At 42.0% G+C, this 26,579-nt stretch overlaps 1 protein-coding gene across 1 annotated transcript in view; it reads left to right on the top strand.

The window, feature by feature from the left end:
• Window positions 1–26,579, top strand: part of agbl4 (AGBL carboxypeptidase 4) — a 267,261-nt gene that overhangs the window by 92,228 nt on the left and 148,454 nt on the right. Inside the window, exon 4 of the mRNA XM_085774255.1 lies at window positions 19,358–19,452. Coding sequence (XP_085630381.1) covers window positions 19,358–19,452 — 95 coding nt within the window. The remainder of the gene's footprint in view (window positions 1–19,357; window positions 19,453–26,579) is intronic.

Raw genomic sequence — 26,579 nt, 5'->3', positions numbered from 1 at the left:
AAACAACCAGTTTTTAAACACAAACTATCTTATACTGTAAATGCTAAATCAACAATACAATAACATAACACGATATTTGCCAATATGGACATGTATTAGTGACAAATATTATTTTAACACTTGGCTACAAAGTTTAATAATGTCCTCAGTTCTCAGGTCACATCCACTCTCATCCCTCCTTAGCTCCACCCTCACTCACGTCCAAATCTGGTTTAAAAAAAACACAATGGTGAAAGCGAGATGTAGAATTCAAGACAGCAGTTCACAAACCAGTGCAAGATGTCAGAGTGTATTGCCACAGGATCTAAACTCAAGTATCTAGTTCTTTCTTTTAAAGCAAAGCTCTCTGTCAATCTTTGATCTTTATCGTAGATAAATATATTTCCTCTTGTCTCCATTCAAATTTTAACAGCCACTACTGTCATGGGTAAAGCTGGCTGTTGTCTTACGATCTAATTCAACAAAAGCTCACAGAGTTTTCCTCTAAGACCTCCCTCTTTCTCTCTGAGGACTTCCCAGTAGCTCTCCGTGGCCCTTTCAATTTCAGATATGTTCCTTCCCCTGAGAAGCCATCTGAACTCCCTGTAAAAATGTTTCAAGGGGAGCAAGTGAAAGAAGAGAGAGGGGGGGAAAAAAGCTGGAATCAAGTTGCCTGAAATTCTGCCCCCAACGCAATCTGTTTCTCAGGTCTCCTGTCTTGCCCTGGGCTACCAGCTAACAGACCTAGTACACAGCCTCTCTGCCCCGCTGGCATTGGATCATTCACTCTGTGTGGGCCTCTTTCTCTCTCTTCTTCTCTCTCTCTTAGTTCAGAACTGGTGGTCTAGGTCTGAGCCCACTCCCACCCCTCTCTCAAACCCATTTCTCCCTCCTTCAGTGTTTTGTGCTAAGTGGGGACCTTACACCCTCCCACCAGTCCATCCGCTTCACTGCGGTCCCTCCAGGATCCTTTTGAAGGTGCTTTCATTTAATCATTTCTTTAAAAAAGATTTTTTTTTCCAGGGCAGTACGAGGTCACAGATCACATCAGAGCTGCTTTCCGACTCAGTGACCATTTAATCAAGCCGAGGTCCATTTCGCTGCCGCTCTTTTCAGAGCACCTTTTCTTCCTGGGGCTCAGAGGTGAAGTCAGTGGCCTCGGCCCTCTGAATCCCATTCCTACCAAAGCTTTAGAGGTGAACTGGGTGACTTACACCAATTCTCAGGGATTTAGAGCTTGACTGAGTGTCCCGTATAGCCCCATGGCCTCACCTGAAATACTACTGCTCGCCCCTGACCCTAACAGATACAGTCCCTCACCAAATGTCTGGTATGACTTCAGTATTTTGAAGTCCTCAAGTTCTAAGTCAGTTGATATTGATTGATCTTGGAGCCCAATCAGCATCATCTAAGTGACCAATCCAAAACACTGCTGCACTAGTTTGCTAGTTTGGACAACTCTCTTGAAACTACTTGGAAGCCTCTTTTCAGTTTCTTTTCAGCCGCCTAATGCGATTCAGTTTGTGAGATGCAACATTGTCCAGGAGATGATGAAATGAGTTTGAATTTTCTAGTGGAGACTGAGGATGATTTTATCAATCACAATTGGTGCTGCACTTCAGGATGATGTGTTTAAATAATACAAATCTGGACCCATGATACTAACCAAATTTAGCCTTTGAAACATTTGAAACAGTGGCATCATCACACAGTTTGTCCTCCAGAGAGCACAAACACATACTCTAACTTGAAAAATGTCCACCTCAAAATATATTATATGTCTGTTTACCACATTTAATGTAACTGAGCATCAACAGCCCTTACCATCCTCATCAGTGCATGTACTTTACTGTGGCCGGTTCAGTTGGAGCAGAGGTTTAATCGGCCAAGATAAGTGAAAACATGTACAGGTGCGGTCTTACAGTATGGGCTCTATACATGTAAATCAGCTTTTAAACAATGGTTTAGCAGCAAACAACTATTTTCTATAGAAAGAAATCGTTGAGTAGGGGAGTGGATTATTTACAATAGACCAAAAGTGATCTGATAAGATGAGTAAGAGTCACTTCAAGATTTTAGTCAAGGAAGTGGCCACAGAGAATCAGCTGACTTGAGGAGATGGGAATCACACCATCCAGCAAACAATTTAGATGATGAGTTGACAGTCCTGGTTTTGTTACTTGAATGGCCTATTTCTTGTCTTGGATTATTCAGAACCCAATTTTGATGGATAATGTAGAAGAAATCTGACATTTCCAGAACAGCTGACATGTTTTTTTTAAAATTAGAATTCAGAAACAAAACCCAGTGACAGCTTAGTGAGTGGTGCATGTGTCAAATCAGCTACAGGAAAGGTTTATGTTGACGTGTGATTGGTTGGAGGAAACAAGTAACAATAGTCTTTTGTGAAACTGCGTTTGGTATGAATTGGGAAATGTCATAATCATTCAACCAAGTTATTAGTTGTTGAGGATATTTTTTAAAACTTTATCTGTGTTCTCTTCTATTACCATAATGTTATCAGAAAATGTGTTTATTCTAATTCAATAGCACTTTTTTAAGTGAAGACAGTTTGACATGTCACAGCAGGAGAAGCACAGGTGTAAATAATGAAATTAATGACAACTAAATTTATTTAGCTGATGTTTGATGCTGCCTCACTGTCACACTGTCATCATTTGCTGAGACACTTGATTACAACAGAGATGTTATTCATTACTTTTCTTGTTATAAAAAAGTCAAAACAAATCTGCAAAGGAAAAGACCTATGGAAATATGTGAACATTTCACACAAATGAAAAACAGTTTAAAAGTTTGTTGTACTATAAATGTTTCTTGTCATGTTGTGGTTTAAAATAAGTACTTCCTCGTGGTTAGAGGACGTTTGTCATCATGATTCCTTATAATCAGCCACCAGTTAAGGTTATAGAAAGGTCATGGATGGTAATGATACAACTCAGCTGACAGCAAATTTGTTTGACATAAAGCAAGGTTGTAGAGTCCTGTGAAGTCCTGTCTTTGGTCGACTCAGCTTCCTCCCAATGCATATTCTACTCCTAGCATCCTCTTCTGCTCCCGCCATAATCAATACGACCACTAGAGGTCACTTAACAATACAACGCAGCTTAGGGTTGTGATAAGCTGCTTGCGCAGTCAACATATGGACTTGTTTTTTAGTCTCAATTGTTATTGTGGCTCACAGTCGCTGAACCTCGATGCTTGATGTCTGTTAGTTGATGGGTACTGTCAGCGTGCAGTGTTTTCAAAGTACAACTGTAACAGAAGCTGTGAAGCAACGCATCGCTCAGTCTCTGTCATTGAGGTTGGTTTGGTTTGTCAGGGCCTCAAGCCTCAAGTTTCTTATTCTCTGACAGATCAGTTGTCAAACCTGTCACTTTCTGTTACTTCCTTTAATTTCAGTCACCTGGTGTGAACTACACTCAGCTGATGTAAACTAAACCGACCTTAACCATTGGCTTTGTGGTGGAGTTGTTGCTCGGTTTTGTAAGGACACTTCCACCCCACTGAGCTCTTATTTATGAAACCAAGATGATGGGACTCTTTCACTTGCACACAGCAACATAATTGGTTGAGCTGTTTTCAGACGGCCAGTGTGACACATCAGACAGACACTGAGAGCTTCATCCCTCAAGTCCACATTTTAAAAATTGATCGGGGACAGCTTTTATATGAGAAAATCTTCCCATTGTTCAAACTCAGGGAGCCAGTTCCCCCTATCCAAGCTGTCTCCCATCTATCTCTTGTGACCTCTCTGTTCCTGCTTCAAATGTTTTATTCTGCAGCAAATGCACGGTCAATACAGTGATACTGAATTCTCTGTTAGCTAAATGAAGCTTCACCCGTTAACTAAGCAGCACCTAATTTAGAAAGAATTTGTTTGTTTTTAAGTATGCCATGTGCTTTATTATTTGGATCTGTGTTAGTCTATCTGGCATGTGTGCTGCTGGTGCTGTATTGATCTGTTTTGCTGCCAATCGATGATGGGTGTGGTGTTTTCCATGCTTATCAGACTGTAATCAGTCAACTGAGGGAAAACTATCACTTTTGTGACGTATGATGTTCCAAAGGTTCCTCCCTAATTCCATCATGCATTCACTTAGATAGTGGACACATTTTTTTCTCCTCTCTCTTTTTTTTCACCCCTCTCCATGTTCTGGGGTGATGATGCATTTCCTTTTAGAAACAGCCACATAACTGATCCCCTTGTTTATCCTGGGTCTCTGAGCTATCGTCCTGTTTCTTCTCCTTTCCTCAACTCCAGCTCGTGGTTGTCTGTGCTGTCATGAAGCAACAGCTGCTGTTGTGTTGCCCATTTTCATCCGTTTTCAAAAATTTTTTCAGACTTGCAGAAAGAAACTAGGAGCTGTTTGCAGATAGACGGGAAAACATGGCGACGAAAACAGAACGCTATGCCATGTTTTAACGGTCTCTCGTGGAGAGAAGCATATGTGCTTATGTGTGTCTGTGCGTGTGCACCCGTGCATGTTGATGAGCTGGAGGTAGAGAAGATTGCTTTTTTACAGCCTCTCAATCACAAAGAACCAACCAGAAGGTACACAGAGGCAAAATCATGGTGGAGTATTTCTAGACTTAGAATCATTGGCTGTTAAGCAGTCTTGTCGCTGGTGGTTAAAGAAAGCAAGAAATATATCCTCTTCAATTAAGTTGTTGTTGAATATGGGGACAAAAAAAGACATGTTGTGTAAAGTCAGGAAAACAGTGTTCCCAGATACTTGCTCTCTCCCTTCTCTGTGATTTATGGTTTTAAACTGCATCTGTTGGGATCACCCAAATCCTACATCCTCTCTGTTCCCCTGTCATGATGACGGTCACGTCAGATTTTTGATTTATGCTTCTCTACTCACAGCAAGTTGTAAAAATGTCTGGGCATAAATGATCTTGTAATAGTAACAGGAGCAAGGACGTGCAATGTCAGGGGTGTGCAGCACCTGAAACCAGGCACTGTCAATATAATCCAGTTTCAGAGTCGCAGCACCAGCACTTGCAGACACACAATGTTAGACCATCAGTCCAAACTGTGCCACCTACAGTATAGGCAACAGAAACAGCCGTGTAGACGTGCTGATGCGGACTTGTTGATGTCCGGTGCTAGACGTTTTACCATAGAGATTTCACATTTTGAATCCTTCAAATAGAATTGTTTTTGTTAACTGGAGCATATTTCCCGCTGCATATTACTCGATGTTGAGTTTAGTTTAGGGCTTGTTTTACATTACATGTCTGAAAACATTTAAAGCTGTACAGAAAAGAAAATTGAATTTGAGCCTACTGTGGGTCCTAACATTAGTGTAATAACTCATCTATCAGACGATGGAGCCCAAACTTTGTGCAAAATACTATTTTCGAGTAATTCGGGGATGAAAGTGTGGTATTTTTTTTCCGCATTGGATAATGCAGGTGCACGAATTATGCGTCAGCCTGCTCACGATTCATCAGCCACTGATATTGGATCCGTCATCTGTCAATCAAACGTCTGAGACACACACACACACACACTGAGCTCGGTCTCGCCCCAAGCATTGAATATCCTGCCCGCTTGATAACGACCAATCAAATTTGTTTTCCTTACTCGGGTAAACTCGTGCGGCAACTCGTGGAAACTCGGCGTGACAAACAGGACAAACACCCATTTTTGAACATCTTTAATGTTAAGAAACAGTTTTTAAGGAAATGCAATATTCCAATGCACATTTATAGACAACTAGACTGCAACTGCAAATGCATCTTGTAGCAAACACATCACCTTACAGGATTAAGTTCACAGGAAATGCTTTTTAAATGAATAAAGTGCCACATTTCCAGACTCACCTGGAGGTAGCTAGGGAGGATGGTGGACGCATAAGGTGCACTACTGGGTTGAGGTAGGGAGAAGAACATGATTTTGTTAAATATAAACACATCGTGTCTAAAGTCACTTCGGACCTTTTTTTTTCTTGCATTTTACAACGATCCACAACCTTTCCCTGAGATTAACTAAGTGCTGTGAGTCATTATAATCTAATGGCGCATTTAAAGCACTGAAGGAACTATTTGTTTACAGAGAACAGTAACTCCTAGCTGTATTATATTTTTATTGAACATTTAATACACTTAAGGAGAGAGACTAAACAAGATCAGTTTTTATAAATCATTTTCTTTTGGTCAGTTGTTTGTTTTTTCGAGTGATAAATGAAAAATGATGGGTCACAGCAAAGGTAATTGTTGAAGGTCTAAGGGTTTAGTTTCCAGTGTAGCTTGTTTGCTGTACAAGTCACTAACTGAGAATCACATACTATAATTTCCAGTCGACAAGAAAGGAATAGTATACAGGTCAAACTTTAACACCAGTGAGTTTGACTAAGTTCCTACAGTCACTGTGATTGAGGTCAAGAAATGGACGCAGTTAGAAACACTTCAGGTATGAGATTTTTTTTTTCATACATGCATTCCTCTACTCTCTATTCTTCAGTGGCTGTGACCATTACAAGGTGATGTTAGTGTTTCAGCTGTTATTACTGTCTTTTTACGTCTGCACGTTTGGATTGATACTACACAGATTAGCAAGTGTAGAACTAGTCTAATTTTTTTATTTTTTTTTTATTTAACCTTTATTTAACCAGATAAAAGCCCATTGAGATCAGGATCTCTTTCGCAAGGGTGACCTGGCCAAAAATGGTCAGCAGCACGCGGTACAGCAGCAATACATGTCAACACAGAAATGCAAAGAATAACAATTAGAAAAATAATAATGACAGCTCCCCCTTTTGGACAATCTGCTTCCTGCTAAACATGGATGTTTGAGTTTGTGAATGACTTCCGATCCATTTTCAGAAAGTAGCTATGTCACATTTGATTAAAACAGACTGGATGCAACACTGGTGACTTGTAGCCTACATTGCACTCGGGTCGTGTTTTGGAAGAAAGAGAGGGAGACGGAGAGTAGAAAGTGATTGATATTCTGCTGGGGCATCTGCCATTCACAACATTCATGCTGAATTTAGAGTCTCAGCACTCTATGCTTATCCTGCAGGGCTGTGAGGTTAGTGCCCTCGTAGACCCACCTCACCAGTCTCAACACTGACCCGTGACATCACTTCCTGCTGACACAGCGCCGCGTGTCAGAGATGAGCATCGGCGTCCTTCAACCTCCATCCTCTCCCCAGCCATGTGAAAACCGACACAAACACTCACCACAGCATTCACACAGCCTTTGACCTCTGTTTTGTTCTCTGTTTTCAGCAAGCCTTTAAATTAGTCTGAATGTGTTATATCAATGTGTCAGAGTGAAGGCCTGAAGCAGCAGTGCAGGGAGAAGAGACTGAGAATATGGGCTGCAAGTATAGTAGTGGACTCTCATTAACCTCCCTACCTCCTCTCTCTTCACCAAGTCTCCTTCATCAGCTCATCCAGGCCTGAAGTGACACATGAGCCTCTAGAGTGTCAGTAGCGATAAAGATGCCGCCACTTCAGCGTTTTAATTGGAACTTCTGCTGTTGATGTGTGAACAGCTGTAGGACGGAGAAGGGCAGATCTATCATCCCTGCCCTCCACAGACCGCCTGAGGTCAAATGGCAGCAGTTACTGTGGCAGGAAAACCCCCAAAGCGCCTGTTTATTTATGATTTTATTGCTCCACCCTTCCCTCTGCACCGCACTGCTTCCACATCTACATATTCCCGTCTGGTTGTGAAATGACTGAGCATGAGAGAGTGAGAGCATCTGGAAGAGTATGGGGTTGGGCTCGAGTGAAATGACCAGCAAGGACGTATTTCTAGATTCATTGCGGGAGTTCACACATTCACACTTGCTGACACGGACGCACACACACATACACATATACACACGCAGGCACACACTCACATACACTTGTGTGAATCCTCGACTCTCCCTGCAGACACAAATCCATTATTCATTTCAAAATGACTCATTTTTCGCCCTGTGGCTCCTGGCACTAGTGTGGCGCCTGACCAGGAGGGGGGTGCTTTTTCTAATTAATGCAGATTGTGCAAGAAAACAAAAATAACATATTTATTCTGACGCCTGATATTACAGGAGTGCGGGCATGAAACGCTGCTGGTGGCAACATCTAGTTTTTGGCTCATTGTAACCCTGCACAGTTACAACTGTAGCCTGCTTTCAGGGAACAAATCCCACCACTCTTGTCCTTTGTATTTGTCTGGTGGTGTTTTCTTATGTTCTATCAAGTTTTACAAAAGAAGTAAAACCAACGACACAACTATGCATAATGTTTTCAAGCGGGCAAACCTAAGATCAGACCGGCATCTAAAGGTAGTGGCCATAATTCACCCGAAGTTATGCACTTTCTGTATCTCATGTCAACCCAGGCTTGTCACTCAACATAGAGAAAGACCTGTAGGAACAAAACTAACACAACCCATGTAGGGAAAAGTTAAGCATCACGCTACAGTATGTTGTCTAAGCACAGGGAAGAGAAGGAGATTTCTCCTCAAGCTGTCGTCCTGAGATATGATCTGATTTTAATGAGCCCACCAAATGTCAATGAAAGCGTAGCACGTGTGTTTACCTCTTACTATGTAGTGTGCTGACAGCTAGGACCAGAGATTATTATGGTGTGGAGATCACATACTTTCATGCATGCACACTCTTACGAACACACAAACACACACACACACACACACACAGGTATCATTACGATACCCAGCCCAAGATCGAGGTGGGGCCACATCTTCTAATTCAAATATTTGATAAGACGAGACACAGCGCCGCTTTGCATGCTATTAGATGGCAATCTAAATAACATTTACATGTCATTTACGTCTATTACCTTCTTTTTGAAGAGTGGTGTCAGCAGTGTGTGCATATTAAAGCTCATATTTATTCCACTAGCCAGCATGGTTCCTTTACTGAATTTGCAAATTAATGCAAATATGAGTTTCTTCCCCAGACAATTTTTGAAAGGTAGTGGTTATAGGGAATGGTTATGAAATTTGTAGACACAATATTTGATAAGGCATAGATATGATGTCTTAGTTGATTTGGGTCTTTGTTCAAACAAATATCACTGAACTAGATGGTAACTCTCTCACCATAGTTTGTTGTCATTTGGCTTGTGACTCGTATGGTGGTTTTCCATCTACAAGGATGGTTTTGACAATACAGATTGTAGACTTATGAGCAGGTGACACAAATACTTTATCTGTCTCTGACTTTCATTTCCTTGTGCTGTCTGCTTATTGCAAAAGAGTTTTACACGATACAACTTTATTTGGCAGCCAAGCCTTACAAAAATACCATCAATTAGAGCAAGCAACTATAATAATGAAACCGTTTAATTGCATTAACATAATGCCTTTGAACTATCATTACCAAAAATGGTCACGATAATAAAGCAATTACAATTTTGAGACAGCAATTAGCCTAGCACCTTTTTACGATGCCATAATTACCACCAGCAAGAGAAACATGGATGGATGTTCACGTGTTGCGAGACTGTGATGGAGCTGGAAGTAATGGAGAAGATGAAGATGAAGATAGGTGAGATCGGCTGTCAAAGACCAGGCGTATCACTCTGAGGACGTTATTCCCCTCTGACACATCAACAATAACGCTCAAGAGGAGCAATGGCTTCCCTCTGTCCAAGCACAAATTTCAATGTTGTTTTGCACACATCTCTCCATTATGAACGCTTTTTTTTTTTTTTGGTAACGGAGGAGATGTTGAAATAGAGGGAGTGAGATGGAAGGAGCGAGGCAGGCATGGTTGGAGGAAGGGAGGGAAGAATGAGAGAGAGATTGGTTTTCATGCCTGGTAGTCAGCGAGCCTGTAAATCTCCCAGGAGCGTAGTGGAAGACAGCAGAAGGTTGATAGTCATCCATCACTCCTGACAACCCCACTGCTCTGGAAGGGCCTGACAGCACAGCCCTGCCTGAGAGAGGGGGAGAGAGAGAGAGAGGGAGAGAGGGGGAAAAACACAAGAAGAAAGATAAATAGAAAAGGATGCTGCCTGCAGAATGAGCAAATTAACTCTTCCATGTTTAAAGCAGAAGGCAGAGGGGGGAAAGAAGGTGAGAAGACAAATGTGTGGTGGGGAAAGGGAAGGAGGGAAGAGGAGAAGTGCAGCAGTTGGCTGTTACAGCCACTCTGTTCATCCCTCACTGAGCGCCCGTGGCAGCGGCAGTGCTGCTGCTGAGGGAGTGGAGGTGGACTGGCTGCGACTAGCTCTGTCCTCGTCGCCGCAGTAGAGCGAGAACATGGCTCGTAGAAAGTGTGAACTTGTATTGTTCAGATGCCTTTTATTTTCTACATTAGTTATCAGACACGTTGTGCTTCATATGTGAGAGAGTTTACATGAGAACATTTCTGAATATTATTTTGAATTGATTTCCAATTTCCCTGCATGTCATGTTCACTCGGCAGGCCATGACCATGTGTATTTTCATGTCAGCTTCAGATCTGTTTTTTGATCATGTTGAACATTGAAAATAGGTTATGTATAGACTTGTCTCCAAGAAATTACATTTATTAGTAACAACAACAACAACAACAACAACAAAATACAATGAAAAAAACTTGACCAATACTGAATTTTGAAAAGGGGATTTTTGAATGGAACTAAATACTGCCTGGACAACATTTTTATTAAAATTATGTAGAAGCATATTTAATAAATGTAGCCATAAAAACCTACATTTAATGGTTATTCTTTGACACTCACAGCATTTGTGAGGGAAATATCATGATCTTACTGACACAGGACCTTTTTGCCTGACATTTATTGTTCAACATTTCACTGGAATTTAAACCTGTCTCTATGTTTAACTCAATCACCTCTGTTGCTTAAACCTACATTATGCATAGTGAGATGCAGACATTGGGATAAAAGTCCTGTCCCCCTCCCTCATTTGAAAACAAGTTTCCCCTGAACAGTGCAGGCAGGAATTACGTTTCCATTAAAAATGTAATTTCCAAGACAAATTAATAGTATATAAAGAGAGCGTTGGTCTATAACAACTGAAAGCAGGCCTGTTTTATTACCTATAGTGCTCGCTCACTTGAATGTGGAGTGACTAAGCTGTAGAGATATGTTCCTCACCTCTGGCAAAATAACCATTCCTTTTTTATTACAGGTTTTAAAGGGACACTATGAAATACTGAATAGGAGGAGAACACATACAGTACAGGCCTGCTGTGTTTTTTCTGTCAACTGGACATATGGGATAAGTTTCATACTTAGGCGTGGAGAGGGTGGTAATAAAAAGGGAACTGCGTGTTGAAAAAACATAGGGTCTTATTGCCAAGGAGCTGTCCAAACACCCTGTCAATTACAGAGACATAGTCCCCACATATCTGACAATCTGTGGGTAGCTGACCATGACCCATTCTACACACATCGACTGCAAACATAACTCACACTGCAGACAAAAACACACGACAAGACACTCATTATGAAACCACAACATGAATGTGTGATCTTATTACAGTTCTGCGGTGTTCCTATAGCATGTGCAGTGTGCAGCTGGGTAATTAAATGAGAGAAACAAGAAGACTTTCACCGGGGTTAACTAATGTTTATCACCAGCTAGCTCACTGTATGACCCGTGAAATACTCATCAATAATGCAAAAGGTTAATGTTTTACAATTCCACTGTTTGTTTATGTGTGTTTAAGTATCCGTGGATATCTGTGCCTGCATGTGTCTCTCTCTGTCTGTCTGTCTGTGGATGTGTGTGTGACCTCCATCAGTGTCTGGAGGGTAGTGGCCATCGCTGTCACTCAGTGCAAGAGAATCCCTAATTAAAGAAGTTCCAGTTATACATCGCCTCACAATGGAAGGGAGAGATTGCCTTTCAACTCGGTGCCCAATGCAGAAACTTCCTCCTCTTTGGTTGAATAAAAGAGTCTGATACAAAAAGCCATGAATGCCTAAACCAAACAAAAGCTCTTTAAAAGACTGTCACCGTGCTATCTGATAACTCCTGGAACAGCTCTGCTTTGAATAAATCTTTTTCAGTGAAGGAGGGAGAAGGAAATTAAAAGCTGACATTTAAAAGGCTGCTGCTGGGACTCGTGGCCCCCAGGATCAATAGCTAGGTATCTCACAACTTCCCCCGCATATTAGCTCACTTTTCCACGGGGCATCTCAGACTAAGTACAAACAAACCAAAACTACAGTAGGAATATTACTGTGTTGTTTTGTCAGTTTACCTTCAGGTGTGTGTGTGTTTGCGTGTGCGTTCGTTCGGCAGCGCGAGTCAGTCGACTAGCAAGGTGGGGGCGGGGTATACGTGTCAATCTCCCCGTCTCTGTGTCTGTTTGTGTTTGTGTATCTGTAATGTGTTTAAAGGGTCCCATCCTCCTCTTCCTTGTGTCAGCACCTTGAGTTGACATTGGTCATTGGGGACTTAAACTGTCAGCAACAACATCACACTGCAGGAAAAAGGGGAAGGTGAGAAGGTAAAAGAGAGCTGGGATAGTAAAGTGTGTGTGGGTTGTTTGTGTGTGACCGGGGGGGGTAACTTGCGTTGGTGACATTGCTGACATTTAGTTGTACTGGGTGACATTGTCAGCATGTGACTTTGTGAACAGTCTGTCAGGTTATGTATAGCAGACGTCCTCCAGGTCTTGCGTGTGCTCCTTAAGGAGTCGCATCCCTGTGCCTGTTTTTTTTTTTTGTTTTTTTTTCTCACATGCAAACACACAGACACACACACAAGACCCACCTTGCATATGAGACTGTGACCTCCGTCCCCTCCCATTGGAGCTCAGGCTGTCCCCTAGTGTTTCCCTGTCACTGTGTTATTCCCACTTACTGCTACCTTGTGACCTTTCTCACAGTCACCAGGCTTTACAGTGTCTGAACCACAGCTGAGCAGCCCCCCCCCTCCCCACCACCATGATGCCAACCTGGGGAGTCAAACTCAAATGAAACTCACTGGAAAGGCCTCCTGCTTTTTGTCAAATTAATTTGACGAGTAACTGATTCCACTGTAGTTGTGATGCAGTTCAGGTGCTTATTAGTAGACACGCACATGCACATGCACTGCATTGACTCAACATTTGTTTGCAAACATGTCACATTACTTGAGCAGCGTTGTCCAAGTGAGGAGCAGTGCTACATAATTAGTCATCTCTTTGCTATAAGATGTTTCCATCATTTCACATCTATTCTGCTCCATTTGCTGTAAATCTGTTTCTCGTAGTTTCAAATTTGGTCATCTGTCTTTTGATAACATTTGATCATGATGATTTTATTTAAAATTATTCTGATGATCTGATATTTGAAACATAACATATTATCTTCAGCACTTGTTCCTATTTTTTCATTTGAGCAGACAAAGTTGGCTGTGAGCACAAAGCAGTCATATATCACTGTAATTAGTGTCAAACTCAGGCTTTGTTTCATCACCCTGCCTCTATTAATAGTGCATGCGTGAGTTAAATTTTGCATGTGTACTGTGTTTATATCTGCCTGTGCTCATGCTGGACTCTGGATGTGTGTACTGTGCTCCTGGCGGTGTCAGGTAGTCCCCAGTACTGCGGGTAGTTGGCACGCTGTGCGTCAGTGATCAGATTGATCAAAGACAACAAGAGAGGAACAGGCAGAGCTGCCAGCAGCTATCAGCCTGCCTGACTCTGATGGCTATGGACAGGGCTCACAGATCTGCTCTGCTCGGCTCGCTGTGCCTCGCCGAGGAATCACAGTGTAGCCAAGGTAATTTATCCAGCTGCGGTTTTGGTGATGTGTACAGGTAACCTCACCAAATACCTGATGAGACTAATTGTCTCAGCTGCATAATTGTTGTTTTGTTTACACCAGTGGGCAACATTTCAAATGTGGTGTTATGGGCATAATGGTGTTGTGTGATTAACTGATTTTAAATGTAAAACGTAATATTTTGTCCCGTCTGTGCCTGGTGGTCAGAGAAAAAGTCTGGGGTAGTTTCTGTTTCTTGCACAGTGGCCAAACTATGAAAGGACAGTACCGCTATAGCTAGTTGATGTGTTATATTGTATTAGAGGTCATTTCAGTTTTGCTTTCTATACTGAAGAAAAAGATCTCCGCACACTTGGATTTATGCAATTTCACTTTTTTTGCTTTCTATACAATACCAAACTGTGTAACAAACACTGACATGACAGCACTTCAGCAGTTGTTAATTCTAAAGTCACATACCTGTAGTCATGTTAAAGGTAGTAAACAACAGTGAAACACACCAAAAAAGTACTAACACCTTGAATAAGGTCAAATGTTTGAGTTCCAAGTGAAAACTGTTTTTATCTGGTTAATTTATCTGCTCTTCAGTGGTTTCAGTAACCCCTTTTCACATTCTGGACACGTTATTATTTTTCCAGTCATTTATAATAATGTCTGTTCACAGCCATCACCTCCAAAAGTACAAAGTGCTCTGTCTCTCTGCAGAGGTCTTAGTCTACATATTTAGGATGGTTTCTTTAATAATTTATCCAGGCTTCTTCCAGGAAGCAACGCTATCTTGCCACACTCTGGATCAATGGAGATCAAAAGACAGCGTTTGGTCCTAAATATAATCCTATCTCCCATCCTGAAGCTGCACCAGCAAGGCTATTTTAGTGCCAAGCCCCATGTCTGGCTGGCGAGTCTTGTTTAAAGGTTAACAAAAAGGTTGGGATCAGATATTATTCATTTAGTGCTGTCACCCAAAACATTTAAAATGAGACGTTTGTTCTTCCTTTAACCCTGATGTACAGCTCACACTCAAAGAACACATCCCAGAGACCTTGCGCTCAGTGTTAGGTTAAAGTTTGACAGGACACAAGAATGCAGACTCGCGACAAACGCGTACAGTAAGTAGTTAGTAAAATATTTCTTACCCTCATGTAGGTAACCACTAGAACACGCAGGTAAAAAACAGGAACATGGACAACAGACAAACTGACAAAGGACAATGGGAAAACACTGAAGTTAAACACATGAGGGAATGAGACACAAGTGGTTCAATCAACACATCAGGTAATCACAAACAGGACAGGACCCTGAATTTCAAAATAAAACCGGAACTAAACGGGCCGGGGATGAGACGAACCATGACAGCTCAGTACTGTATGTTTCAAAAGGTTAAAAAACCCTACATTTAAGCAAAGCTTCATTCTTGGATTTTGATTTCTTTGCAATTGCAAGGAAGTATTCGTTGGATCATTGGTTTTGATTTTGATGAACTACCTCATTAGGGGCCTGAAGATATATTACAGTTATTTGCTTCTTTGAGAGAGTGAAAATCTTACTTATTGCACCATTAAGGTTCATCTGAGTTTTACATGTTGTATAATCCTCGCAGCCAGAGAAGGTTCAGCTGGTATAATATGCACAAATTGCCCTTTTGCAAGTTTGACCATTTTTCAAACTTACAAAACTCATGTTCAATTGTCAAAAATGCGTGAGATAGTTTTACACTCTGATGCAATATTTACGGATGTCTGTCGCAATTTGTATAATATGACTTGAACTGAAATGTTGTGTGTGTCTGTTGTGACATCACAGAGACACCTGTTCCAGCATGCCATTCAGCGGTGATGGGGACGGCACTGGGCTTTGACACGCTCCGACGACATGACAGCTCAGACAGCATGGATGTTAATCTCTTCTAACTGCTCCCAGTCTAATTAAATCTTCCAGGGCAGCACATGTGTAGACACACGCGCGCTCACACACATACACACAAGTAGAGCCTCCTAAATTGGTCCTGGTTGTGCGCGAGTTTTAACGATCTGGAGAATTGGCCCCACAGCAGTTTGCTTGATTCTAATTCAGTGAAATTTTGTGTGTGTGTGTAAGAGGGTGTGTGTATGGAAGATGGGGGGCGGAGAGAGAGAGAGAGAGAGAGAGAGAGAGAGAGAGAGAGAGAATGAATTTGATTGGTCAAGTACATGTACTGTATGCTTGCAAACACAAAGAATTTGAATTTCCTGTTGTCAATAGTTCACAATATTTGTGGATGCAGTGCTAACTGAGAAGCACAAACAGAACAGCAACAGCAACATTGTTCTTTTACTTTGAGTCTTGTATATAGAAATATTCACATCACTTCCATAGACTGTAAAAAGAATGGACGTAGCGTCCGTGACGTCACCCATTGGTTTTGGGGAGTCGTTTTTGTGACTCAAATATGGCGGCCTGAACAGCGCCATGTTGGATTGGCCGGCCGAGAACCCGCCCACTGGCCTCGAAGCAGCTGTCCACGGAGCTGCTCGGACCTGTCACTCAACGTTTCCGCACCCTAATTGGTCAGAGTTTTAACCTAATAACAGTAAAACTGTAGAGTTAAAAAAAAATTCACCCCCCTCAGAGTGTGTGCGGGGGTAGAAACTATCGATTGAGACAAAAAAACGTTCTGACACCAGGCTTTTAACATGTTTACTGAGGATGTAAAGTCGGCGATTTTAACATGGGGGTCTATGGGGAATGCTCCCTTCTGACACCAGCCCCCAGAGGAATTCGAGGGGATTGCAGTTTTTTGAACGCGGAAGTGAGCTTCACTTCTCAGACCGACAACTGCCCCCTTGATCACTTCCTGTAAGGGCTCTGTATGCACAGTTCTGTTGGTCATCTACAGCACAGAGACGGCAGATGGAAAGCTCATTAGTCCAAGTTTACTGAAGTCTGATTTACTTACGGACCTTATACATTTCCCAGTCAGTAGTGGGTGACAGCATTGGCAAGAATCACCTGTACTTACCTAGAACAGATTGGTTGACAGTAGTACTACAGTAGATGCTGTATTTGGGTTTGCATTGTGAGCTGGATGAAAAATGTTTTTAGTTAAAGAGGCAAAACTCAACACGTGTGTAAGGTTTTTGTTGATTTTGGAGTAGTTTGTGTCAACCAAGGCCACAAAAATTGAGCTTTGTGCTCCTACTCACGATAAGAGGTGTTCTTTACAGATGGAAACACAAGGCCGCAAAAAAATATCATCATTACACTGGTCCTCTCCATCTGCTTAACCTCAGTAGCACTGTGAAGTGCTGGGTACTGTAGGACTTATTCCTGAATGTATTAATAGGCGAGAGCTCAAAGACAGTTGTACTCATAGAATTCATGCTTTGTAAGATTAAATCCTCACGAATGACCCACATAAATCACTAAAGTACTGTTGTCTTTCAGAAAAACAGTTATTTAGACAGATGCCAAATAACTCTAGTCTCTTGTCCCTTTTACTGGTTAACTTACTGTCTACAGTTAACAAATACTTCTTTTATGTGATAACGTCAAGATCCAAAAATGTGAGTGTGTGCGCTTGAAATGCTAGATGAATGAGATGTGTATAAAATATATATATACCAGTGAGCAGTTTTAACTCTGACTGTGGCAAGCAATAGCTGTCAGTTTTAAGGATGAGGAGCTCCTGCAGAAAACCGACGCCTAATGAACCTGTTACTGCACGAGATCAGATAGCAGGTGCTGCTCTAAAGAAATAATACAACACTCTTGTAAGGTGGTAATACGCACACCCTTGTCTCGTACACCCTCAGAAAAAAATTCTTGTCAGTAAATGGTCCAGGGTTGTCCTATGTTGTTTTGTAAAACTGTCGTGATCTGATATTTCGTTACAAGATGAACAAATCCTCTTTTAATCTGTTTAGCTTCAGTAAAACCAAAGGGCCACAGGGGAAGACTGAGAGCTTGACATGCTATGCTTCCTTCCCTACCTTCCAGCCCACCTGTCTGTGTCCCCTCCATCTGTTCACCCAGCCAATCCAATAAAGCCCAGTTTATTTCCTTTAATTACCTTCAGTAACTCTCTACCGTCCATATTTATCTCTGTTGTGCAATTGTCGTCCTGTCTCTTTGTCTCTCAGTCCATCCCTAAGTCTGCCTTGCGACAGTGGCTTTTTCTCTGCTTGACTGTTTACCACCCTTGTATTGTGTGTCATTCTGCCCGCAATTCAGTCTTCTCTCTCTTCCCATTGCCTGTGTCTCAGTCATCTGTCCAGCCTCAGCTCCCTCTGAGTTAAACAGGCCGAACAAATAGATTACAAACAGTGGGTAGAGTGAAGCTAAGGAGGAAGACAATCTGAATTTGTTGTGGATAAAGAATGAGGGAGGAGGCTGTGCAGTCAAAGAAAGCCAGTGGAGTCAGAGTAAGGCTGTATTTGCCTGAGGGGAAAAGGCTGAAAAGTAGCTCTCGCAACAGATGTGCGGGGCAGTAAAGTGTAATTGAAATGCCAGCAGCAATGGTCTTATCTCCCTGGTACAGGAGCCTGCTGCCAGTCTCAACATCAGTTAGATGTCATTTTACCTAAGTCTGAATCAGCCTGCCACAATCCGCAATCCCCATTCCTCTGATGCTAGGCGGGAGAAAAAGGGAGAAATGGATAAGGGGGAGGGAGAGGAGAAAGAAAAGGAGGGAGAGGAGGGTGGGGGGTCTGTAATAGGATTTCAGTAGCACCCAGTTAACTTCCACCACCTGGACTTAGTTGGTAATTTGATATGCCCCATCAATAGGATTCATTTACCTCACCGTAGTATTACCATTGCCATTTATGTATTTGACTTAAAAAAAAAAATGTATTCATTTCTCTCTCGACATTTTCCCACTCCTAATCATGCATACTGGAGGTGGGAGGAAGGAGGGGGGGTGGGGGTATTCCATAATATTTAAGCTAAGAAAGAAAGTCTATGGTCCAGCGCAGGTGGAAAGCCAGACACCATCGCCCCAGGCACAGCTTAATGTTTTGGGCCAGGCAGCATCCCTATGGGGAGAACCATAATGTCCTCCCAGATTAGAGGCTGGCACTCCTCAGAGCCGCTGCCTGTTTTTATCAGGAACTTTGTTACTTCAACATGGGATCATCTGCAGGACATTAAAGCTGCCTTATCTCCCCACTGTCATGTTAATGTACTGTGATACAGTGTGTTTGTGGTGTGGTCCGTGGTGGTCGTGGCAACTTTAGCTCTCTCTCTGAGCTTGTTCCACAATGTGAGTGTATGTTTTCTGGCCACTGCCAAGTCTCTACAAACAACAACAAATGGTTGTAAAGTGTGAGTCCATCTGTGATTTTTTAAACACATACTCATAAGACATTCTTACTATATACCATAATGGAAACACAACAATGTGTTCACCTTCAGTGTTACTCCCCTAAGGTTATTCTTAGTATCCTTGAGGTCTGACAAACACATTTGATGCTTTTTCTTTCTTAGAAAACATTTGCAAAGTAGAAAAAACAGTGTCTGATAACTTGTAACCTTCTTTTCCACTGGCCTTGTTGGTGCATTGCTTCATTTCTTTGCACATAAGCACAGTAACCTGACAGCATATAGTGTATTGTGGTGCTCACAGCTAGTAGAGGTCAAATCCTTTGACTTGACTTTAATGTGGCTTCCATTTTTTGTCTTTCAGAGAGTCATTTTCAATGTGGTCAACTTCTCCAAGACCAAGAGCCTCTACAGAGATGGCATGTCTCCTGTGGTGAAGTCTACCAGCAGGCCAAAATGGTAAGTAGGCGATAACAACATTAGCAGAGATTTTATCAGCTCCATTGTACTTCACTTTGCACGCTGTACTGTGATGTTGTTTCATCTGTAAAATTTGAGTCCACACCATGGTCACTAGAATGCTAACAGAGTACTTTCTCTTTGAAAACTTTGAAAAACTTCTTTTTTCCCCTGCCCATCAGTAGACACACACATCCCCTCTCTATATCTCCTACACACACACACACACACACACACACCCAAACACACTCTAAAGACGGATACTATTTCCAGAGTGGATGCGTCTGGGCGCATTAGCATGTGATCCATTGGTTGCCAGTATGACGGCTGTCTGATGTAATATTGCTTGACTGATGGATGCAAAAATGTGTGTGTGTGTGTGTGTGTGTGTGTGTGTGTGTGTGTGTGTATGTGTGGGAATTAATAGGTGTGGCAGGAGGGATTGGGCTTGGTGCAGTGGGGTTGGGCATGGCGTCTGCCAAGCAGGCTGGTGTATCCAGTGGGGCGAAGAGGGAGAATAGGGTAGTGTGATGAAGTGTTGCCATCCAAGAGGAGCCCTGACATCTGTCATCAGTTGATGGAGGGCATCCGCAGCAACGCCAGGCATCTGCCACCCTGAGCTGTCTGCCTCTGCTAGCCTAGCGCCTGCACCGACCATATCGTAGCATGCTGGTCGCAGGCTAATGGGAAGAGACAACGGGCATGACACCGTAGACAGGAAAGATGAACTGCTGTCTGTGATGCCGCATGGTGCAACACGATGCAGCTTCCTCGCCTCCTCTGTTTGGCCTCCATGCGGTGAAGTTACACGTTTGCACTCTGAGTCGTTGTTGTGCTCGCGGCTTTTTCACGGTGCCAGAGCCATGACTGTTCTCTCATCCTGCCAACCATTTATTTACAGTGACGCTGGCCAGTGCCTGCTTTAAAATTGGTGTTATTTCTCAGGTGAGTGTAGTTATCCTGTCAGTTAAGTTACTATGTAGACAGCACTACAGTATAAAGCAAAGTTATATCCCTGTTATATCCCTGAACTGACATTCTCTGCCAAGTAATTATCGTCCCAGGTCGTCTGAATCATGTTGACTTCGCATTTGACATAATCGTGAATGTCTGAGGTGTTAATCTTTACAGAAGCCTTGTTGGGTCATTTAGGTCCCAAAGCTTTTCTTAATTCGCTAATCATGCAACACTGGGCATGTTTATATTTAAATAAGCTCTCGTAAATAGGTATTTAAGTGACAGACACAGCAGGATGTAGTGTTGCTGAGGCCCGACTTCATTTACCTCCCCAGGCTAATACAGTTTTAACCACTCCTCTCAGCCCTGTGCCATCTAAGAGGCATCATGTCTCATGCTCTTGTAAAGCCATTTTCAACTGTCTGGGGCTTCCAAGACCACAGCTGACATTGTTTGTGTCCCCACAAAGTGGTCAAGATGCTTTTAACACAACCACCTCCATTTGACTTTCCATGAGCACAACAAAGCACAGACAGCTCCTAAAGTAGCAATCTTCTTTTTGACAGTTACAGATATGGAATAAATAAAAAGGCAGAGCGTGGAGAGCTTTGCCCGTCTGATCCAAACTCACATAGGACAGGATAAAGAAGGTACAGAGAGAGGGAGAGATACACAGAGAGGGGGAGACTTGCAGAGAGACGTAGGAAGAGAGAGAGAGAGAGGGTGAAGGAAGGAAAACGTGGAAAGTACAAGAAAGAGAGATTACCAAGACAGGTAGACAGGGAGGAGAGAATGAGAGAGAGTGAGCTGGAAAAGATTGCTACCCCACTCCCCACCGCCCTCTACCCACCACCCCATGTCTGTATTTATCAAAAGAATCGTCAGTATTAGCTCAGGAGTTGAAGCCTTTATCTCCCCGTGCAGGTGCCTTATGTCCTGGGGTCCCAGTATCGTTCGGTGCTGGAGGCTGCAGGGCTTGGTTGGCCTCGGCTAAGCTGGACGTCTCAGTGAGAGACAACTGGCAGATTACAGTCCTGCAGGACGTTCGCTGCTACAGGTGGAAGGATCTGTCCTCTCTTCCTTCCTCCATCCCCCTCTCCTCCATCCCTCACTTCAGGACTCCTCCAGCCAGGAGACATCTGAGCTGACAGAGTTCTGCATTTTTCAGTATCATTTGCCATTTAAACACAGCTACAGGTTACGTCTTAAATAATGAATAATGGACAGACTAATTAAAAGGGACTACAATGCCTTGAAATGTGAGACTGGGGCAAATGGCTTTGATTCTGTCCAAAATAGGACTCCTTAAAAAGTGATTGAAAAATGAGCAGAGGTATCGTATTTGTAGCTTCATATTTCTATATCTTTGTTGTTGTGTTGAGGAAATTATAAAAGGAATAGCAAAATAACGTATTATTTTGCTTATTGTAAGTTCATCTTATTTTATGAACTTAACAATTGATTAACAACCCCTTGTTGCTTTCTCTGTGTACTTGAGGATCCACTGAATACAAACAAACTTTCTTGAAAGTGTTAGCATCACGTTCATTAATCACTGTGACTTCCAAAAATATGAAATCTTTGAAATTAAATAGTCTCTCGTGATTGGTAATTGACTTGAAATGGCTTGACTTGAGTGAAGAAAATGCCAAGAAACTGAGAAAAGGAGTCGAGTGTTTGTGTGAGTGAGGAAAGAGTGTGAGTGTGAACCATATTTTTTGTACTAGTCTGCTGAAGACAACAGCCCCCTTGGTGACACAAGGTGCCAACCACGCTCCCTGCAGTCTGCTTGTTGTTAGACTGCTAGAGCAAAGAATTGCCCAGCATCCTTATTTTCTGAGATAAGCTAATTAGAAAGTCAGAGAGCGTGGTGTAATGCAGCTGTTGGAGGCCAGAATGCCATGGGGCGGGGTAATGGCCAAGATGGCTGCATGAGGCCGACTGCATCAACCAACAGATGCTTCACACGGAGCCAAGTGTGGAGCAGAGTGGAAGATATTAGACAGACACTAGATACTAAGACTGCCACCACCAGTTATTTTCATTATCGATGAATCTGTTAATTGTTTTCTAAATTAGTTGATTGTTCCATCAATGAGATGTCAAAACACAGTGGAAGAAATATCCAGCTCAAGTTCCCAGAGCTCAGTTCAGAATTGTTTTTTTTTTAATCAATCTATCAAATTTATGTTGATCAACTAATCAATTTATCAACTTATGATTTCAGCCTTGCTACACAAGAGACCTTCCAATCTGTGCAAAATGAGGATCATAGTACAATTTCATGGCAATATCTATATTGACGTCTTTGCTTGTGTAGGCCTATATACAGTAATGTGTAAATGTAGTACTGTATATGAAATGTGTAAAATAAATAATGGTAAATCGAAAACAATTTGAACACAGTTTACATTTAATTCTGACATTGTTACTTTAACTCTACAATCTCAAATACGTGTCTCCACATCATTTCTAGCTTATTAGATCTGTGATGCATAATATATTGGAAATGTTCTGATGTGTGGTGTCTCTTTTAATTAACTTTCCACTTTTTCGTCAGTCAGTAGGTGTGCTGATAAAAATAGCTACTCCTCTAGCTGAGCTAACAGATGAACAGTCAGAGTTGGAGGAAATGGGTTGCCAAACATTGCTTCTAAAGTTAGAACCAGCCAACCTTGATCAAGGGTAAATGCTTTTTCCTCCTCTATTTATGGGAGGCAACAAAAAAAAACAGAGGAGTGTTTTTCAATCAGTTGTGCTCAGCTTTAAGCCGGTAATACAGACAAACAGACGGACAGACCAACAGTCAGTCAGTCAGTCAGTCAGTCAGTGAGGCAATTTTGCTTTTCTACCAAAATCCTTCCTGTAAGCGTGTGATGCAACAGTTATAGTGAAATTCTATTTGGAGATGTCTGCCTCTCCATTGGGGTGCGTGTTAGCAGTAATTGTTCTGTCAATCAGCACAGCTCTGGCCTGCTTGCTTCCCTTGCCACTTGTTAAGCCCTGGCCGAGGTCTAGGGGTGAGAATAGGTGAGGCGGGCAGAGAGGGAAAGAGAAAGGATACCTCTACTGCTCTGTGTCTCTCGTTGCTCACCTTTGTCTGTCTTTACAGTGTTTTCAGGCAGACTCGCCTCCCACCTGTTTGTGCTCTTGTGTTAATTTTCTTTTTTTCCTTTTCTTTTTTATACGTTGCTTGTTTTAGTTCTGCTTATTTTACAGATCTCACTTTTTTCGCTGACTTTATTTTGTGAATTTTGCCCTGTCATTCATACAGTATATTCAGTGTTCAGCTTCATGAATTGAACTTTCATAGTTTTTGCTCTATTGCTATACCTGTACTATTCTATTTTTTTTTTTGCTGTATTATGGGCTACAGACCCAAATTTAGAAAGCAATGTTGACATATTATGACCTTAACAAAAATAGGTCATGTATGACTGTAATCTGAGCCCTCAATGTGTGAAATTGTGCATAAATCAACTTTTTGCTAGTTGCATTTTGGGATGTATATTTGTAAGCTTTTTTGGGTAAAACGTTGCTAAAGGGGACAGAAAAGTAAATTTAGTGGCAAAGGTGCTAGGTTAGCAACATGACCAGTAAACACCTCCATGATGATATCAATTCATTTGAAAGTGTCTGAAAGCCCAACACTTGACTTGCTGGCTAGTAGTGAAACTTTATCCCTCAGTCAGTCATCTACAAACATCTACAATCCCCCACTTTTGGCAACTTGGCATGGGAAACCTCACGGCAAACAGCTCCATATTTACTCTGTTATACCTCTGTTAATTAGTCAGTAAATCTGTTATTTTTTGCTGAGGTGGGTTTTGTGACAGCTTGAGACTGGAAGACTTGAAAATGGTGAAAAAGAATGAAACTCATTATAGAGAAAGTAGGGGAACTGAGTCCATAGACAATTCTCTGTGTCACTACAAATCAACCCCTCCAACTATAGAAATGGTCATGTGATCTGTTTCTTCTATGGGTATTGACTGTACTGCACTGTATCCATGTTACATTTGTTAAAAACTTTAAGCATTTTAGTCTTCTACTGTATGAAGTGTCTCTGACTCTGATTAGTGTTTTTCAACCTTGGGGTCGGGACCCCACTTGGGGTCGCCTGGAATCCAAATGGGGTCGCCTGAAATGTCTAGTAATTGATTTAAAAAATACTGATAAAAATATCTTTTTAAACCAATTATTATTCTTTTTAAAATTATGATTAAAAACACCACACACAATCTTAAACAACTGTATTCTATACTTTCACTTTCTCAAATATAAATCGAGTTCAAATAAAATGCAGAATATAAAAGTATCTGAGCTGGCGCATCATGATTGACGGCCGTGCACGTGCCAGAAATTTGTGATGTCCAAATCGGGTGACGAGTCAAAAAAGGTTGGGAACCACTGGATTACACATTTAAACGGAGACAAATGAAATACCTCAGCAGAGGGGATGTAGACCAGCTCATTTGTAACCATACATCCTACAGTATAAAGGAAAATGTACTGATCAGCCGTATAAAGAAACCTCTAGAACCACCCATTCGTTTGCTGCCGTACTGCCACACATCTGGGTCTGAACACAGCAAGGTGTGACAGTAGTAGGAAGGGAGATGGTCTCACTCTCTCGAGGACACAGTGTCAGGCAGCGAGCTGAAGACAGACCGTAAAGGTTGTGTCAGAACCACAGAGCTTGCGGACTCCTCCCTACGTTCGGCAAATTGGTGCTCTCCTCCCCTGCCGCTGAGCCACTTGCACAATTAACCATGTGGCATGCCTTTTAATAATAGACCTCTCAATTGTCGACAAATGAAGAGTGATGTAAAATAGCTAACAGCGTGTGCTAATTAATAGGGGAATTGAACGCTTGTTAATTAAGGGCAAACAGGACAAGGACCGGCTCGGGTAATTTGAGCAATAAAACCGAGACTAACGATTCATTTCCAAACACGCCCGCTTCATAAAAACATCAAGCGACCCCTTGTTTGTTATTTGAGAACACTCTCAGTCCGACTTAGCCTTTACCATTATATCCCCTGACCAGAGGCACATAGACACACATGTGTAACATATACAATACACAGAGGGCATGTAAACAGGAATGTTCTGGTTTCCCTACAGATGTGATGGAACAAGACAAAGCACAATTATATAGTGCCGTCATGTACGTTATAGAGATTATTTTCCACAGCAAGAGTCTCAGTGGTATGATACTTGCTTGTTTAGTATTAAAAACACAAAGTAGTGGAATAAATAAATTCTCTCTCTAGTTGTTGACTTCTCTTGCAACCAATCCATGTTGATATTTAGTACTGGAGTGTTCCGCCTCACATATTTCCCTCTTTGCTCATCTCCCTGTGGTCATACTTGTTAGATGTGAGGCTAAAGGGAAAGAAATGGATTGTCAGCCAAGGCTTTACACATCCACTCTCCTCCTCAAGAGACCACAGTAGCTTTACTGTCGTTTCACATCCATGTTTCTCAATTTCGCAGCTTTACTGGGATCTTTTACTGTAACATAATTTTTACTACACGTATACCATGCCTGAGGCCTGTGTCTGTGGGTGGGTGCATTTATATTTGATTTAAAACAGAGACTACGCTCCGTGCTGTCTGCTTGCTCGAAGTTCCATTTTGGAGTGGGAACCGTAGCAATCATTCGACAGCTTATGGGTTTTATATAAGATTCTTAGATTAAAAAAATGTTATATATGATGTCTCCTCTCCGTCAACATTGTCTGTGCGATAAGGGAGACGGACAAAATCTTTTAATAAAAACCAAGCACAGGGGAAAGTGAGACACACACACACACACACACACACATTCACATGCCTAATTATGCGATGTATGAATCTGAGTGAATATTTGGAAGAAGAAGAAGGGGATACCTGATGTACTGTAGCTGTGCTTTGGTAACTCGAGCCAAACTCTGGAGTGGCGTTCATGTTCCTGGGCAATTACTTCCCATTCCACCTCGCTCCTGTTGTCTTTAAAGACCTGAGAGATGAAAAGTGATCACAAAGTTCTGTTTCGCTACATGAAATGGCACCTCTCTCTGTTTCCAGTTTCCTCTTCCATCTGGGAGTCTTTATTCTTTCGGATAGGTCAAAACCAAAGAGGGAGGAAGAGAGGAAGACAGGGCGAGAGAGAGAAAGCGAAAGAG

This window comes from Trachurus japonicus, chromosome 4 (assembly GCF_045865225.1).
Source record: "Trachurus japonicus isolate A0001 chromosome 4, Traja_1.0".
NCBI lineage: Eukaryota > Metazoa > Chordata > Actinopteri > Carangiformes > Carangidae > Trachurus > Trachurus japonicus.
Note: the sequence above shows the minus strand (reverse complement) of the source record. Positions and strands in the feature narration are given on the sequence as shown.